Genomic DNA, 16412 nt, shown 5'->3' with positions numbered 1-16412 from the left:
GCGGGGCTGAAGCAACAGCCCTCCACTTTCTCCCTCCCCGACCAAGGGGTGAAGGCGGGGTCCACCTGTTGGTGCAGAGGCACCACCTCCTTCCCCTAAATCGGGCTGGGAAGGAGCCAGCCAGCTCTTGCCCCCTCCTGGTGCTTTCCTTCCCCATCCCCGTGTGTTTGTGGTCTCCCCTCCAGCCACTACCACGAACTGTCGTGGGCCACCTGAGCCTCGGGTGAAGCCCAAAGCAGGGACTGCGGGATCCTGAGCCGACCCTGGCCCGCATTCCCCAGCCCTACCAGCCTAGCTTGGTAAAGGCCTGACCCTTTGTCACGAGGTGGCCCCACCTTGGGAACATGCAAGTCCCATATCTGCAAGAACATGAAGCCAATGAGCCACGGCTGAGAAGGGCCCCTGTGTCAGGGGCCAAGAGTGAGAAAGTGAACAGTCGCAAAGCCTTCCAGCTCCGTCCCTGCTTGTCCGCTCCTTGTCACTTGTGCCCAGACGGGACCAAATTTGATTCAACGCTGAAACTACTGAGTTGGGACATCTGGGTGGCTCAGCAATGGAGCGTCAGGGCATGGTCCCGGGGCTCCGGGATTGAGTCCTGCATCGGGCTCCGGGCAGGGAGCCTGCTTCTCCCCCTGCCTGTGTCTCTGCCTCTCTGTGTGTGTCTCTCATGAATAAATAAATAAATAAATCATTTTAAAAAATTGAAAAATTAAAAAATCTGACCGACCCCCTGCAAAACCCCACAGAGTGAGGTGCTCCACCTCCAGGCGGCCTCCCTACGTCTGTGGTGAACAGAAAGTCCTGGGGCAGGTGTCTGAGAGGGGATAAAAGTTAGGGGCCTGGAGGGGCACCTGGGTGGCTCAGGCAGTTAAGCATCTCTTTTGTTTTAAACCTTTTTTTTTTTTTTACCCATTAATTCTTTGATAGAGAGCAAGGGAGAGCGAGCAAGCACAAGCAGGAGGAGCAGCAGGCGGAGGGAGAGGGAGAAGCAGGTTCCCCACGGAGCAGAGAATAAATAAATCACTCAGGGACTCAGATGTCTCACTATAACCTCCTCCTGTTCACTTTTTTGATCCAATCAGTCTTATCACACTTAGTATCCAGGACTCAGTTATTCCGAGGAAGGTGTTTCACCCATTCACGGAAACTACTGGAACCCTGGGGGGAGGGGCCTCTCCAAGGACAGGAAAGCTGGACTCGCATTTGTGATACAGACGAATCACTCAGGAAACACCTTAAGCAAATTTCAAAAGTAATTCGAACTTCTCACTTCTAAACGATGTTTACAGTCAGCTCGTTTTTCTTCATTATGAACTTGTTTGTTAATATTTACTTGACTGTTCCTTGTTTTTTGGTTTTGTTCTTAAGTAATCTCCACCTCCAACGTGGGGCTGGAACTCATAACCCCGAGATCAAGAGTCATATGTTCTACTGACGGAGCCAGCCAGGCGCCCAACTATTACTTGTTTTTAAGCCCTGAATAATTTTTTTCTTCACAGGGGCAGAGAAAATTTTTACATAAATGAGCCCGTCTTCCAGGGGTCCAAGTGTCACCATGTGGGGCGTAATAAAGATTTCACTGTCAGCCTTGCTGCAGCCTACTCGTGAATCAAAATGATATTTCCGTGGTGCTTAGAGCCCGAGCGAAACCAGCCCCCACAGACCTTTCACCCAGGAGCACTAGCTATGACTAGGCACAACATCAGGTGAGTAAATAATAAGTATTAAATAAATATTTACCAAATAAATAAATAATCAATAACACCAAAGTCAACGTCTACATGATCTGTTACGTTGTTCCCTTTTAAAACTACTTGGTTAATATGCCTACGCAAAAATCAGACATTCAGGGCCTAGAAAATTATTTAGCATAAAAATGAATTCTCAGTTTTCTTACCTCTAGCTCTAGACAAAACCATATCCTTTATTATTTGCATAATAACACGCCCAAGTATCAGGACAGAAATCAGGTGGTACACTCTCCACGGAGTCAGCGCGAGGAACCTGCAACAGCAAAAACAGACAAATCATTAGATCAATTTGAGAATTTTTATCCTTTTTTTAAAATTAGGTTTAGTCTCGGGGCGCCTGGGTGGCTCAGCTGGTTGAGCCTTCAGTTCAGGTCGTGATCCCGGGTCCTGGGGTGGCGCCACATCGGGCTCCCTGCTCAGCTCCCTGCCTCGCCCGCTGCCCCTCCCCTGCTCTCACAGTCTCTCTCATGCAAGCTCTCTCTCTAATGAAGTAGAAAAAACAAGGTTTAGTCTTCACCATGGAAACAATCCAAATTTCAGTTTTCAGCATCACCCCACTGAGACCACATCGAGTTATTTTCATCGGCATCGAAGTCAGCAAAATAGAAGCGCTCGAGCCATGTACGCTTTTGTGCTAGGCTTTCCTCTGTAACCTCTGATCTGGGCAGAGGATTTGCTACGTCGGGTGTGCCCCAAATATCGCTCTGCTAACAGATGGAGAATGGAAGTGACCTGCAACCGAATCATGAGGCGCTAGAAGGGGAGCGCCGCGGGGTTCCCCGACATGCGGAGCAGCTACGCAGATGCCCCTTCCTCACTGCCCTCGGCCTTCTGCTCTCGCGCCACATTCATTTATTTAACTACTATCCCCTCCCTTCATTCTCTTGAAAATAGCAAGCAAAGATCCAAGGTGCTAGCCCCCCCCTTTGCGATCACTACACCTTGGTCTATCTGGCCCCTTCCCTTCCAGAGAAAACCACGGAATTCTTCATCATGAACAGCACGCGAACCCTGCAGTACTTTCTTACGATCGGGCTTATAAAGGAAGAAAATGGCAAACAAGTTACAAGGAGCTCTGAGGCTTCGTGTAGAGGATGAAGCCTATTCTATACAGGTTAATTGGCCAAACTACCAGTTAAGATTAATCCTGATGCAATCCTAATCATCGAAAAATTAACATATATGTCATTTAATACTAGTTGAAAGGCACTGTAGGCTTTACAGAGGAGAACATACACTGTAGAAAAAGAATCCTGTCTTCCAGGAACTTGCTTCCTCATCACAGACGAACGCAGGCCAAGCTAGCAAAATCCAAGACAATGAGTCTGAGGGACTCTAATAAAACGTGAGCAAAGAACAAAGAGAAGTAAAGGAGGAGGAGTGATTAACTCACTCATGAGGGAAGACTTTACAGAATGGCCCCTGCACTTGGTCTGGCAGGATGGATGTAATTCAGAGGAAAACAGAGACTGTTCCAGTTGGAGGATACAACGCGTACAGACGGTCAGAGTCAGGGAAGGGGCAGGTGTGCCTGGAGCATGCTGCGTGTTCCGGGCCGTCCCCGCGGAAGGATCTGGATAAAGGAGAGATTTGGGAGACTGACGAGAGAGAAGATATTGAGGGGACAGGCTGGGGGCACACTGTGGGAGGCCCTGAATGATGTGCCACAGCATCTCGTCTCAATGTTACCGGCACTAAAGAGAAAGCCAAAGGTATAGGGCAGGAAAATGGAATGATGGGTGATTTAGGAAAATGCCTGAGGGCAACTGACAGGATGAGGGGGGACGATGAGGAAGCATGGTGTTCGGGACGTCCATTAGAAGGTCGTGCAATGTGTTTGATGAGACATGGGTGGCGTGAGATGCTGCTGGTGATTTTATGGGAAAAGCTCTCCAGCAGAAGGTGGGCAACCCGGCTCCAGTTCTGATTATAATGTTAACTGTGTGTGTGACCTGGGCCAGGAAAATAACCAGGTAAAATGAGTCAGTGATTCTTAAATACTGATCTGCCACAGTCCCGGGCTGCTGTCTGGAAAGATTGTTAAAATATAAATTCCCAGACCCCAGGCTCCTCCCCGCGCTGGCCCCCGCCCTGATCCTCTGAAATAGGTGTTTCTAACTACTAGTATTTGTATTCGATAAACTTATTTGGAAAGTGTCTACATTGGGCCAGCCACTGTTCTACCAGAAGGAAATAGTGAACAAGCAGCACACAGAGGGAAGGGGCAGACATATAAGAAAATCCATAAGGCCAACATCTATATTTTTTAGCAATAATGATTTGTCCTTCTACTCTGAGAAGAGTAGCTGGCTCTATTTTTGGAGCTCATATATGTTTGTATTAACCAAGGCTGGTTTGGGGTATTTGTTTTCTTCTTCCTTACTTCCTGCTATCAGCTCATGATCACTGCTCACCACGTCCGTGTGCCAGGCTCTCTCAGTTTTCCCCACCTGATACTGACATGGCAGTTTTCAAAATTTTTGATGGTGACCCACAGTAAGAAATTCATGTACATCTAAATACATACAAATGAAACCAAAGTTTCAAAAAATAAATTTATCCTTTTTTTTTTTTTTTTTTTAGAGAGAGAGAAAGAAAAAAAAAAACAGGATCACAGGGAGAGGGAGAAAGCAAATCTCAAGCTGACTCTGTGCTCGGCGTAGAGCCTGATGCAGGGCTTGATCTCACAATCCTGAGAGCATGACCTGAGCCTAAATCAAAGAGTCAGACGCTTCAGAAATTGAGCCACCCAAGCACCTGAATTTATCCTTTTTTAAAGATTTTTTTAAAGTAATCTCTGTACCCAGCGTGGGGCTTGAACCCACAACCCTGAAATCAAGAGTTGCACCCTCTACCGACTGAGCCAGCAGGCACCCCCAAATAATACTCATCCTTATAATTTGTAATGCTTTCTGCTATTTCCATTCACTTCTATCATATTTTTAAATGATGACTGTATTTCTAAGGTGATTCAAAGCTCATAAATGAGTTGTAACTCACAGTTTCATTCACCACATCAGAGATAATCTACACAGATGTTAAATTAGGATGTTTTGTTAGAATCACCTGCTTTGCAGAGCCAGGCAAAGCCCTAGGAAGGTTCCCTCAAGCTTAAAGGTCTTCCCTTGGCCAGAAAACCCATTAAATGTCTTTTTAAAAATAAAGAAAGAAAACCAACCCGAGCAGTGGAGATCATTAATTACTCTTAGAAGTTATGATCTTCCAGGAATAGAAACATTAGGTAATGACAGGGCTGTAACCCTCAGCCCTGGCTCCTGAGAGACTTCACCTGGAGGGCACTGCAACAGCAATTCCACTTAGGGGTGCGGGGCAAGGGTCTCATTGATCATGAAGAACCCTCAACCATAAGGGATGGACTGTTCAATAAATGATGCTGTGCTCATCTGTAACCACCTGGAAGAAAGGAAAATCCTAGGTCTATTGCCAAACAAGTTAAGGTGAATGAGGAAGGAATAATATTTTGCAACCAGGTCAGCACATTTTCCCCAAAGGCCTAGACAGAACACATTTTCAGCTTCATGGGCCATATAGTCTATGGCAACTGTCAACTCTGTCACTCTGTGAAAGCAGCATAGATATTGTATAAAAGCAGGGGAAGGTCACCTTCCAATAAACTTCATTTACACACCAGAATCCTCAGGCTGATGCAAAGGCAATCCCGACAACTGCTTAGGAAGGGAATGCTGAGACTGTACAGACTCCACGACTGCCGCCTCGCAGGTTAGCATCCTCAACCCCAAGACTTAAGTGCAGAAATGTTTGCAAAACGAATCCCTAATATTACTCATTCGTATTTTTTTTTAAAAAACCTATGCATGTTTGGTATTTTAGTTATTTCTACTGTTTAAGATGATTCATCTCACAGTTCCAAATTTAAACAGTCTGTGGCTGTGCAGACTTGTGATTTGAAATCAAAATCTTAGGAACACATGAGTTTAATTTCTGCATTTTCCAGGAATTGCCTAATATTCAGGAGAGCTTGGGTTGTTACAGTTATTTCTGAAGAACTACTTTGGTAGATCTCAAACACATATAAAAAGAGAGACCAAAATATAATATAGAAACCTCAACAATTTTGCATCCATGGCCCTATTCTATGTTCCTACCAAGTTCTCTTTCCCAACCCCACCAACCATCCCATTTATTTGAAGCAAATCCCAAACACCAGGTAATTTTATTTTCAGATAATGCCACATATCTTCCCCAAAAGGACTATTTAACCTAACAATAAAAACACAATTTAAAATTAAAATTCCCCTTTAAAACTTATTCTAATTTTAATTTAAAATTAAATTAGGACTATTTAACCTAACAATAAAAACACAATTTAAAATTAAAATTCCCCTTTAAAATTTATTCTAATTTTAATTTAAGATTAAAATTCCCCTTTAAAATTTATTTTAATTCTTTAGTGTCACTAGACACTAAATCCCATGAGCGTGCACATTCACCCAACCACCTTTTGCACACACGTGTATATATGCACAAAGACTGAAACGATATTGGGAAACGTCATACATTGAAATTAATGATGCAAGTTTTGAGTCTCCTATAATTTACAGGTCTCCGGCCATCTCTCTCTCTCTCTCTGTCTCCCCCCACCCCCCCCCCAACCCTCTCTCTCACTTGAAATTCTTTGTGGAAGAAACAGACTCATCTGTCCAGTAAAATCTTCCAGAGTCTCAGAATCATTCACTGAACGCTGTGGTTTAGTTTAACAGTTTCCTCCATGCCTTGGGCAGACTATATAAGCTGGCAGTTGGATCTAGGGCCGTGACCGGCTTTAGGTTCAAAGTTGAATCTACGTCACAGGTGGGTGGTGTGTGCTTCCACCAGGAGACACGTGCTGTCTGGGTGTCCGGTGTCCATGCTTCTGTGATATCGGCAGCCACTGACGAGGACGACCCTGGAGAGATACCCAAGAGCGAGCACCCCTCGCTCTTGCTGTGGGTATTCGCTGCATCAGATCTATACAGAGGGGAGGCCTTCAAAGGCCCACAGAGAGAAATTTCCCCTATGGACGAAGGTGCCCTGAGAGATGGAGGTCACAAGAGGCCCAGGATTAATACTTGATTCTTTCTCTTTATCTACCAGCTGTCAAGGTAATGAGGCAGCTCCTTAGGCTCCTCCAAGGGTAACTCCATGGGTTTTCTTCATTCCTTCCCTTACTGTCGCTACGAACACGTGACGTGCTTCGGTGCACAGAGTGTGATTCCTACTGATCATCGAGGGTCCCATCTTGGCTGGTGGGCGTTGATTCAGGCAGGATCCTGAGTCCTCTGGTACGAACTTTTTAAGGATTTTATGTATTTATTTGAGAGAGACCGAGAGAGAGTGTGTGCACAAGGTGGGGGGCAGAGGCAGAGGGAGAAGCAGGCTCCCCGCTGAGCAGGGCACCCCATGCGGGGCTCCATCCCAGGACCCCGAGATCAGGACCTGAGCCCAAGGCAGACGCTTCACCAACGGAGCCCCCCAGGAGCCCCAGCTCATTTCTTACACTGAATAACATTCTGTTATATGATGGACCGATGCTAATTCACTCACCACTGAAGGACAATTTGGTTGCTTCCTATTTGGAGCGATTATGAATAAAATAGCTATTGTGTGAAGGATTTTGTGTCATCACAAGTTTTCAAATCTTGGGGACAGCCTCTTTTTTTTTTTTTTTAAACAGGTCCATCAGCATCCCAGCTTATTCTGGATTAATAGGCGGTTAAAAACCTCCATGGATCCTATTTTCCAGATGCAACTTTTGAATCTAAGTATGTCCTATTGAATTTGTTCCTGTTTGACAGAGCCCATCAGTCAAACCCACAGACCTTAATGGTGTCATCAATCCCATTTGTTCTCTTGTCCACCTTCATAGCACCCACACACTTGCTATCTGCAGGTCATCGGTCCTCATCCACACTCTTGATCAAAGTTATCAATCAGTGCTGGTGTCCTGTCACTCTCCATTAGCAACTTCTTCCAGAGTGACTTAGATTTATTAATCAGCACTTATGAATATGATAGACTGTCCGCCCCTACAGTCTTGTCCATATCACTCCATCTTATCCACAAAGGCATAATAATAGATTTCCTTAAACGTGTTGCTGAAACCTAATGCATTCCTGAAGTCTAAGTGTTTGTAAGTATTGATCTGCTTGACTGATGCTGACAATTACTTTGAGGTATGAAGCACTTCTCAGCTGCAGAACTAAACACCATCAGAACCTGCCAAAGAGGATCATGGGGCACATCCTGATCTGAGCGCCAGGGCCAGGGATTCTCCCAGTGAGCAAGCACTTAGTGAGCAAGCACTCTGCTCATCTGCCCACTCAGAATTCACAAGTGGTGACCATGTCACCCATGGTGGAATTTTAAAGGAAAGACGGCCACACATGGGTGATCAGACGATTCCTGAATATTGTCGAATAGTAATTAAGAGATGGGTTGTGGTCAAAATGCAGGATGCCCAAGAAATCATGAGACGCAGAGTGATCAAGTACAGACTTCGAAGAGGGAGGTCTGTGGATGCACATCACCCTCACTCAGGGCACACATGATTTTCCAGGTCCACTGCAAGGTGAAAATGCTGGAGGTGGAGAAGTCAATACCCCATTCCCACCAGTCTGTAACCCCCACCCATGACTAATGGGTCCCCAAGATATTTCAACCCCCCCTCCAGGGCATATTGGGACCTGGATCCAGAGTGGGTGCAATGTCCATGACCCATCAGCCCTGAATGCACTCTGGCATCACCAGCTGGGGCAAGGGCAGCGAACACCTTATCTCGAGGCTGAGGGGCACATGCCTGATGAGGACCCTCCTCACCCTTGTGCCCAGGCCTTGCTGTGAGGGGCAGACGGCCACAGTGGAACACAAGCCTCTACCTCTTGATACAACCTGCCCACTGCAGGGAGGTCATGCAGAGCAGCTGGGAGGGGGAGGGCGGCTGGGCAGGATGGCTGACAAGTGGTGCAAGGGGACAGCAAGAACCCCTCAAGGCAAGCTGAAGCTCCACACCCCCAGTGCTTGCTCATTGTCCCATCAGACTTCACCTACAAAACAGAACTCCAAAGATGAAAGTATAGAGAACCGCAAGGCAGCAACCGCGGAGCAGTAATCCCTAACCATGGGGCCTTCTGAACACCAGGCTCTGGTGACTGTACAGGCCACTCGCCCATTTTACCAGCTCTGCCTCACGGTGCCTCGGAGGGGCATCCCCACAGCTGAACGATAATGGCTCTTTTCTCCTAAAAATAACTTTTACTTCAATAGAAAAGGCCATTAACCCTTGCCTGTATCCAAATTAGCCTGGGAACCTATGCTGACATCAGTGGATCCAGAAAGGAGAAGGCACCACTAATCCCGGAGTCTCTGGCTATCAGAAACATCCTTCTGCAGATGGATGGGCTTTTCTATACCTAATCAACAGGGAAAAAAATTACATCTTTTTAAAATTAAAATATGATGTCTGACACAGGTACTTCTTGTAGCTGACATTGGATATAATTTCTGATAAAGGATATTCCAGATTTTGTAAAGCAAGGCAAGTAAATATCATATATGACAACTATAATATACATAGACCTGTCACGATAGGTAAACACTGCAAATGACAATCCCACTGCCATGGAATATAACATGTATGTATTATATACACGTTATAAATATGTATTTGTGTATATATTTATACACAAATTTTATAAATGTATTTATAAAATTTATATAAAAATAAATACATACATCTTATAGATATGTAAGTTGTATTTGTATAATAATACCTCATTTGTTCTATGAAGACATACTATATGGTTTAGCTGCTTTGGAAAAGTAGAGCTCCAAATCACTACGTGCACTTTTGCTTTAGCAAACTGTGTCCAATTTCTACATCTCAATGTGATGACTGCTTCAAAAAATACCACACTGCCCAGATGACTCATGTTTAGCTTATGATTATTACAGCCCACGGATGATTGCTAGCCACACTCGTAGAGCATCATTTCTGATTCACTTTTCGGTTGGCCTCATTTGTCTATTTGCTTTTTTTCTTAGTATTTTCTCACTTTTTTCTATACCCTCTGACTCAGCAACATCATTTTAAATTTTAATCTGGTGCTAGTTCTGCTCCTAGGACTAGTCTCCACTCTGCTATCTGGGTCAGCTAAGAAATAAGACTCAATCCATGTGTTCAGAGATGAAGGAGAGTGTAAGGAAAACAGGCAGAGATCCAGAGAAAGCCTAAAAGATTGTGTCTAATGGTTAAAAAAGAAAACAGAAGAGGCTGTGGAATCTCTAAAATATGTCCACCATTTTATTTTATTTTATTTTATTTTATTTTATTTTATTTTAGTCCACCATTTTAAATAGAAAAGTTCCTATCAAATTATGGGCTTTGACTACTGTCCAGTTAGCCTGCACTCGTGCTCATCACCACGTGACAGTCGTGTACTCCAGGGAGATGCCCACAAAGGAGAATGACAGGCTGGGCGCAAAAGTACTCTCGGGTCACCCACCATTCTAGCTTCCTGCGCACAGGTCATTCAGGGCCACCGCTCTTCCTCGTCCCTGGATGGATCTGCGAGCATCCGGTCTGCACACAGGGCCCAGGAGGTTCCCCCTCAGCCTTAGCGATGGAGGAAGTCTACAGCACAGTGGCCAGGCCGGCACGGGTCTCTGTGGATGACATGATGCCGAAGGACGCGAAGGTACCAGAGCCATGTTCTGTGGACTCTGCTCAGCGGCTCATTACAAATCTCTAAAAATAATTTTTTTTGCTAGTTGTGTATCCACTGGACAAGACAAAAAGCTAAATTTTCCATTTCTTCATGATGAGTGTTCAAGGTCAAATTAAATGGCTCAAGAGGCAAAATTTGTCATAAAGCAAATAAAAGGATAACTCCCAAAACAAATAAAAAACTCTGGTTATGGGAGCACCTGGGTAGCACAGCTGGTTAACTGTCTGTCTCTTGGTTTGAGCTCAGGTCTGATCTTGGGGTCATGACACTGAGCCCTACCGTCAAGCTCCGTGCTCAGCGGAGAGTCTGCTAGAGAGTCTCTCTCCCTCTCTGGCTCAGCGGCCCCTCAAATAACTAACTAACTAACTAACTAAATAAATAAATAAATCTTTTAAAAAATTCTCTGGTTTATGAACATAAAGAATAATATTTAGTGTGTCCCACATGTGAAACTCTAACCCCCACTTCTGTGTACAGAATAACCCACTTTGCCTTATGAAATAATGTTAACAGCAAAAATACAATTTTTTTGTCTTCAGGGAAAGGAATCCATGGAAAAAAGCACTAGACCCTCCATAGTTATGAGGTGGGAATTAATCTGTAGTATTTGCTTTATAACTCTTTCAAGCTAGAGACCCAAAAAGCAGGTTCTGTTTTCCTTTACTGAAATACATATAATCATAGACTTTGCCTAGACAGAATCCTCTGTGTATGGTTGGCTTTATGTAATATTACCGTAGCTCAAATCATAAAAGAAGGGTCTCACAATCAATCAATCAATCAATCAATCACAATGATCTATCTAACATTATTCAAAGTTCAGATCATTATCACACTTTGCTGGAAGATAGTCCTATATCTTCTCAAGAGTTAGGCATACCGGTAGCCATCTTCCTTAAATTACAAAATTCTGAATCTCAACCGAAGTTGGCTTTCATTTTTCCTGGCCTTTTGTACAGAGCATGTAAACACTGCCTGAAGATGCTTTGTGAAATTAAATTATGCACTGTTAGGCAGATTAAAAAAACATCTACCAGATAACCATGACTCTCTGAATTGCAAGATGAAAATACATCCCAATTTCAGATCTGTTTAAACACGCCTGTAGGTTGGGGAGAGGGAGATACATTTTCTTAAAAGTCAATAAAATATATAGTTTTAAATAATTTGGAAAGAAAGAGGGTAATCACGAAGTGAAGTAAGGTAAATAATGATTATTAACTACAAATTGAAGACTGAATAAAACTCAGACTTTTTCTTCTAGGAAGGTATTTCTTTAGTTGTGATGACCAAAAAAGTGAATTAGAAGCAAGAGAGAAGAGAAAAACGAAGAAACAAAATAAAGGGATGAGAGACTTTCTACAGGAAGATGAGACATTTTGGGGCAACAGTGGTTCACAGCCATCGGAAAGAGCATCCTGCAGTGGAGGAGGGAGACAGGCTGTCTCTAGTAGAAAAGGGTGGTGATGATCCAATGAATTCCAGGAATGTGCACAGGTCAGCAAGGCACGGTGATGAAACACAAGGGCAGCAGTGTGGAGCAGCAGGGAGTTTGTGTTCTTGAGCCCAGAGAACGGGAGAGGCCAAGGGTACGGCTGGAGTGGAACCAAATTCATGTGAGCTCAAGGCAAAGTGAAATCAGGCCTGCTCTCTCTCCTCCTGCTTTGGAATTATGAAAAAAGCCAGGAGCAAATCCAACAGGGTGCACCATGGGGGGTGGGGGGGGCATGCAACGGGTTCCTTAGCTCTACCTGGTGTATGTACCTGCCAATCCAGAGGGTCTTGCACCTACCCAGGCGCCCAGTGCAGCTCAGCAGAAGCAGACTCTCAAGGAGGGTGGCTGAGCCGACTTCTGCAGGCCACCCCAGCTGAGCTGCCAACAGGCTAAGCACGGACTACCAGATTCAGCCACAGAAAGGAGCTACGAGAAGAAGGCGGAGAGCTTCAAAGCCACACACTGCAGTGTAGCACAGGAGGGTTAAGAGGGAAGACGGGAAGATCTCTCAAGGTGTTATCCACTCCAACACTCTCTGAATCCATAAACTCCAAGCCTAGAGCCTGTGCACGTAATTGACCCAAACATCAAGGTGAAGTTTGGGGCTTCTTCCTTCATAAATAAATAAATGCATGTGCTGGGTACAGGCATCGGGCAGGTGCTGAAGCTGCTTCTAGAAGAAGGCTCTAAGTGAGTGGGACACACACTACTGGGTGAGATGAGATGTGTCATGAGAACCTACCACGTGCTGGATATTTTCACTTCCCCGGATCATTTAATGTTCCTAAACAACCCGACGAAGTGAGACATATGACAGGATCTTCATAAATAGAGGAGCTGGAGCAACGTGTTTAAAACCACGCAGCCTGTAAGTGAAAGACCTGGGTCTTACTGACTCCTATTCAAACATTCTACTTACATGGCCATTCATAGAGTCCCTCGGCATCTCACTTTAACCAACTGATCTAAAGCTCTAGAATGTTCTAGAGAGTAGATTTGAAAGAACAACTGTCATTTCGGCTCCTGCCCTTTAAATGCCCATTCAGGGGGCCCTGGCTGGCTCAGCTGGAAGAACAGGACTCTTGATCCTGAGCTCGAACTCCGTGTTGGGTGTAGAGATCACATACATGCACACATATATACCTAAACTTTTAAAAAATGCCCATTCAGTCGTGGTCAACCACTCAACGGCTGACATCCACGTTCTGCTCAAGAGCCCACCCCAATGTACCTGCACCCGTCCGCGCCCCAAGAGGAACCCAGACATTCTGCAGCAGTTCTAAGACCAAGGACATTACCACAGCTGCAAGTGATCCTTTTGTTTCTCCATCCCCTTTGCTCCAAAAACTCAAGGGTGCAAATAGCTGGACTTGAGCTGCATGTCTCCGTGTGGTACCCACCCAGCCTCGGTTCTGTTCTGTGGGTTGGCCCCGTTCTCCAGCCCATCGTTACCCTGCGCCCTCTCCTCCCCTTCCTCACGGGAAGCCCTCCCTGGTTCCAACCAATCCCTTTTTGGGTGAATGCAGCTTGATCAGACCCTAATCGCCTACTGTAAGAACTTAATACTTCATCATTAGGGCACCCTCTTCTTACCCCAGTAAGAGAAGCCCTACACAGTGAGGTCTCAGTGCAGAAAGAGTCCATCAATAAAACACAGCAAGTGAGTAAGTAAAGTAAGTGAACATCACAGACGACCCCCCAAGCTCACTTTGGGAGCCCACGTGCTACGATAATGAACTGAACCATCCCAACTAATTAAAAGTGAGTCTCTGGGTACGTCTGTTTGTTTTTAATGCTTTTCACTCTTTGCCAAAAGGAAGCCATAAAAGAGGAAGGACAAGAGAATCAGTGATGGGTGGTATTACAGGAGCCACCTCCCCAACACAGTCGGTTTACAACCTCACACCGGTGACCTAGAAGGTGCTACCTTTACAGGCCTGCCCACTCCCTGTCCCCTCTCCGTGCACACTGGGCGGTACACGGAGGTGGAAACAACCCTAACAACCTTCTCTAATTAAACAAGGGAGACAAACCTTTAGAGCAGCCCTCACCAAGCTCTAATGGAAAACAGAAGTCTCTCCTGATAATTCCACCTGAGATTCCCAGGGCCCTATTAACTCTCCAAACAAGACAGACGGTAGCCATGAAAAACAACACAGGGGAGGAGAACAGAATAATGTGTAATAGGGAGAGGGGACAGTCTCTCATGAGGCTCCCCCAATGAGCGACGCAGCGTTGGTGTTTATAGCATCTGGCATTACACATGAGCAATGACAGGAAACACCTCGTTCGACCACAGAGTCAGCAAGTGCCGGGAATATGGGCGAATCTGGTTGACATCTCAGTCATGAGCTTGCATTTCGATCAGATGACCCCTGGATGGCAGGTAACCCAGGCCTACAAATGGCGGAGATGCCCTCTGTTGGTTGGTCAATAGCCCATCTTCTAGGGACGCCTGGGGGGCCCAGGGGTTGAGCGTCTGCCTTTGGCCCAGGGCGTGACCCTGGAGTCCCGGGATCGAGTCCCACGTTGGTCTCCCTGCATGGAGCCTGCTTCTCCCTCCTCCTGTGTCTCTGCCTCTCTCTGTGTCTCATGATTGAATAAATAAAATCTTAAAAAAATAAAATAACCCATATTCTAGAAACAACCCCAACCGTGCAGTCAGCTACATCAGAACCTCCAACCTGCCACACCCACAAGGGCCTGGCTGTGCTCATCAAGGAGAACATACGTCCTTTAGCAAAAGGTGTTTGCTTCCAGAAGCCTGGCAAAGCACAAGAATGAATCAAGGTATCACCCTGCGGACGGTGGTCACAGTCAATATGGGGCTGAAACGTCATCTCCTTGGTGGCCTGCAATCAGAGTCCACTCTGAGGCTCTTCCAGGGTTGTCTTTTCTCTTCGTGGTTCTCATCTCGCTTTCTACCTGTGTACTGATCCGCTGGTGCCTTTGTTTACAGCCTGCACTTCCCGACACCAAACTGCAGGTTATGTGAGGGAAGGGCTCACTCTCTCCGGCTCGCTGGTGATGCTCCAGCACTAGATCACTACCTGGTGATAGCCGGTGCTCAATCAATACTTTTTTGCATTGTTGTTCATTCAATATTTATTTAATAAATAAGTCAGTTGACATAATGAGGTTATTAGGCACACGATGAATGTAATCCATCCTAATGCCACTGTACAAAAGGCCTGTTGGGATGATGTGTTTGTTCAGGTCAAAGAGGACAAAGAGAATGGTGCCCTGGCCAACTCCTGCATCCTCATCTCCAGAGAGTGGCAGCAGGTGTACCTCCCTCAAGCCTCAGTGGACACACTTGTGAGGAAAGCCATAGCAACACGCAGGAGCTCCCGGCTTCTTATGAGGCATCTGCAAGGTTTTTTAAAGATTGAATTCATGTAGTTGAGACAGAGCACGAGCAGCGGGGAGGAGAAGTAGACCCCTGCTGAGTAGGGAGCCCAACTGAGAGGCTCGATCCCAGGACCCGAGGTCATGACCTGAGCCAAAGGCAGATGCTTAACTGACTGAGCCACCCGGCCGCCCCGGCATCTGGGAGCTTTAACTAGAAGCCGAAGATCAGCACTGACAATCTAGGGACTACAGCCCAAGAATGGTTCTTTTGCCAACAGCCATGCTCTTGAGCCATAGGCGCGCGGCAGCCATGGGCCCGCAGGCCTCAGGACATGCACCTGTCTGCACCAGGTAACCCTGCACACAGCAGAGGTTTATGGGCAGCAAGGAGCTGAGAGCTGGCACACGCACAGCACCTCATACACGACATTAATACGCAAACAGGGGGGAACCTGCGTGGCTGAGCCCCTTAAGCATCCGACTCTTGATTTCAGCCCAGGTCATGATCTCAGGGTCTGGGGATGGAGCCCCGCGTCAGAGTCTGTGTTCAGCACGGAGTCAGCTTGACATTCTCTCCCTCTCTGTCTCCCCCTGCCCCCACTAGTGCTTGCACACACTCTCTCTCTCTCCCTAAAATAAATCTTAAAAAAATATACAAACGTGTCAGCTTTTCAGCTTTATTGTGATATTAAAAGTAAAAAACTCAATAGAAATGATCCATTTTGATAAAGACAACCCGTTGTTCAATAATACTGTTCACTAGTGTCCACCAGTGAATAAATTAAAAAAAAAAAAACGAAAGCAATTTTTAGATATTTTCCATGTCCATTGGAGTCTATTTTAAAATCTATCCTAATAAATAAAACTCGAGCTGAAGATGAAACTTTGTTGTTAAATATCTTCAACTACTTAGATACCATTTTTAAGAAAAAGTTGGAAGTCTTACTACACCATTTTCTCATGAACTTTTGAAAGTCTCTCACTAAAACTTTCCGATGTCGTACACACGACATCAATGCAGCTTTTGTTCTGAATTTACAAGAAGGTTTTTGGGAGCTAAATTCGAAAGGC

At 45.5% G+C, this 16412-nt stretch overlaps 1 protein-coding gene across 2 annotated transcripts in view; it reads right to left on the bottom strand.

Moving 5' to 3' along the window:
• RETREG1 (reticulophagy regulator 1) overlaps nucleotides 1–16412 on the bottom strand; it is a 121511-nt gene that overhangs the window by 89485 nt on the left and 15614 nt on the right. For both annotated transcript variants that reach the window (XM_072757216.1, XM_072757221.1), the window contains exon 2: nucleotides 1898–2004. In XM_072757216.1, the coding sequence (XP_072613317.1) occupies nucleotides 1898–2004 (107 nt within the window). The remainder of the gene's footprint in view (nucleotides 1–1897; nucleotides 2005–16412) is intronic.

This window comes from Vulpes vulpes, chromosome 4 (genome assembly GCF_048418805.1).
Source record: "Vulpes vulpes isolate BD-2025 chromosome 4, VulVul3, whole genome shotgun sequence".
NCBI lineage: Eukaryota > Metazoa > Chordata > Mammalia > Carnivora > Canidae > Vulpes > Vulpes vulpes.
The sequence above is the reverse complement of the archived record's forward strand: the minus strand, read 5'-3'. Positions and strand labels throughout refer to the sequence as shown.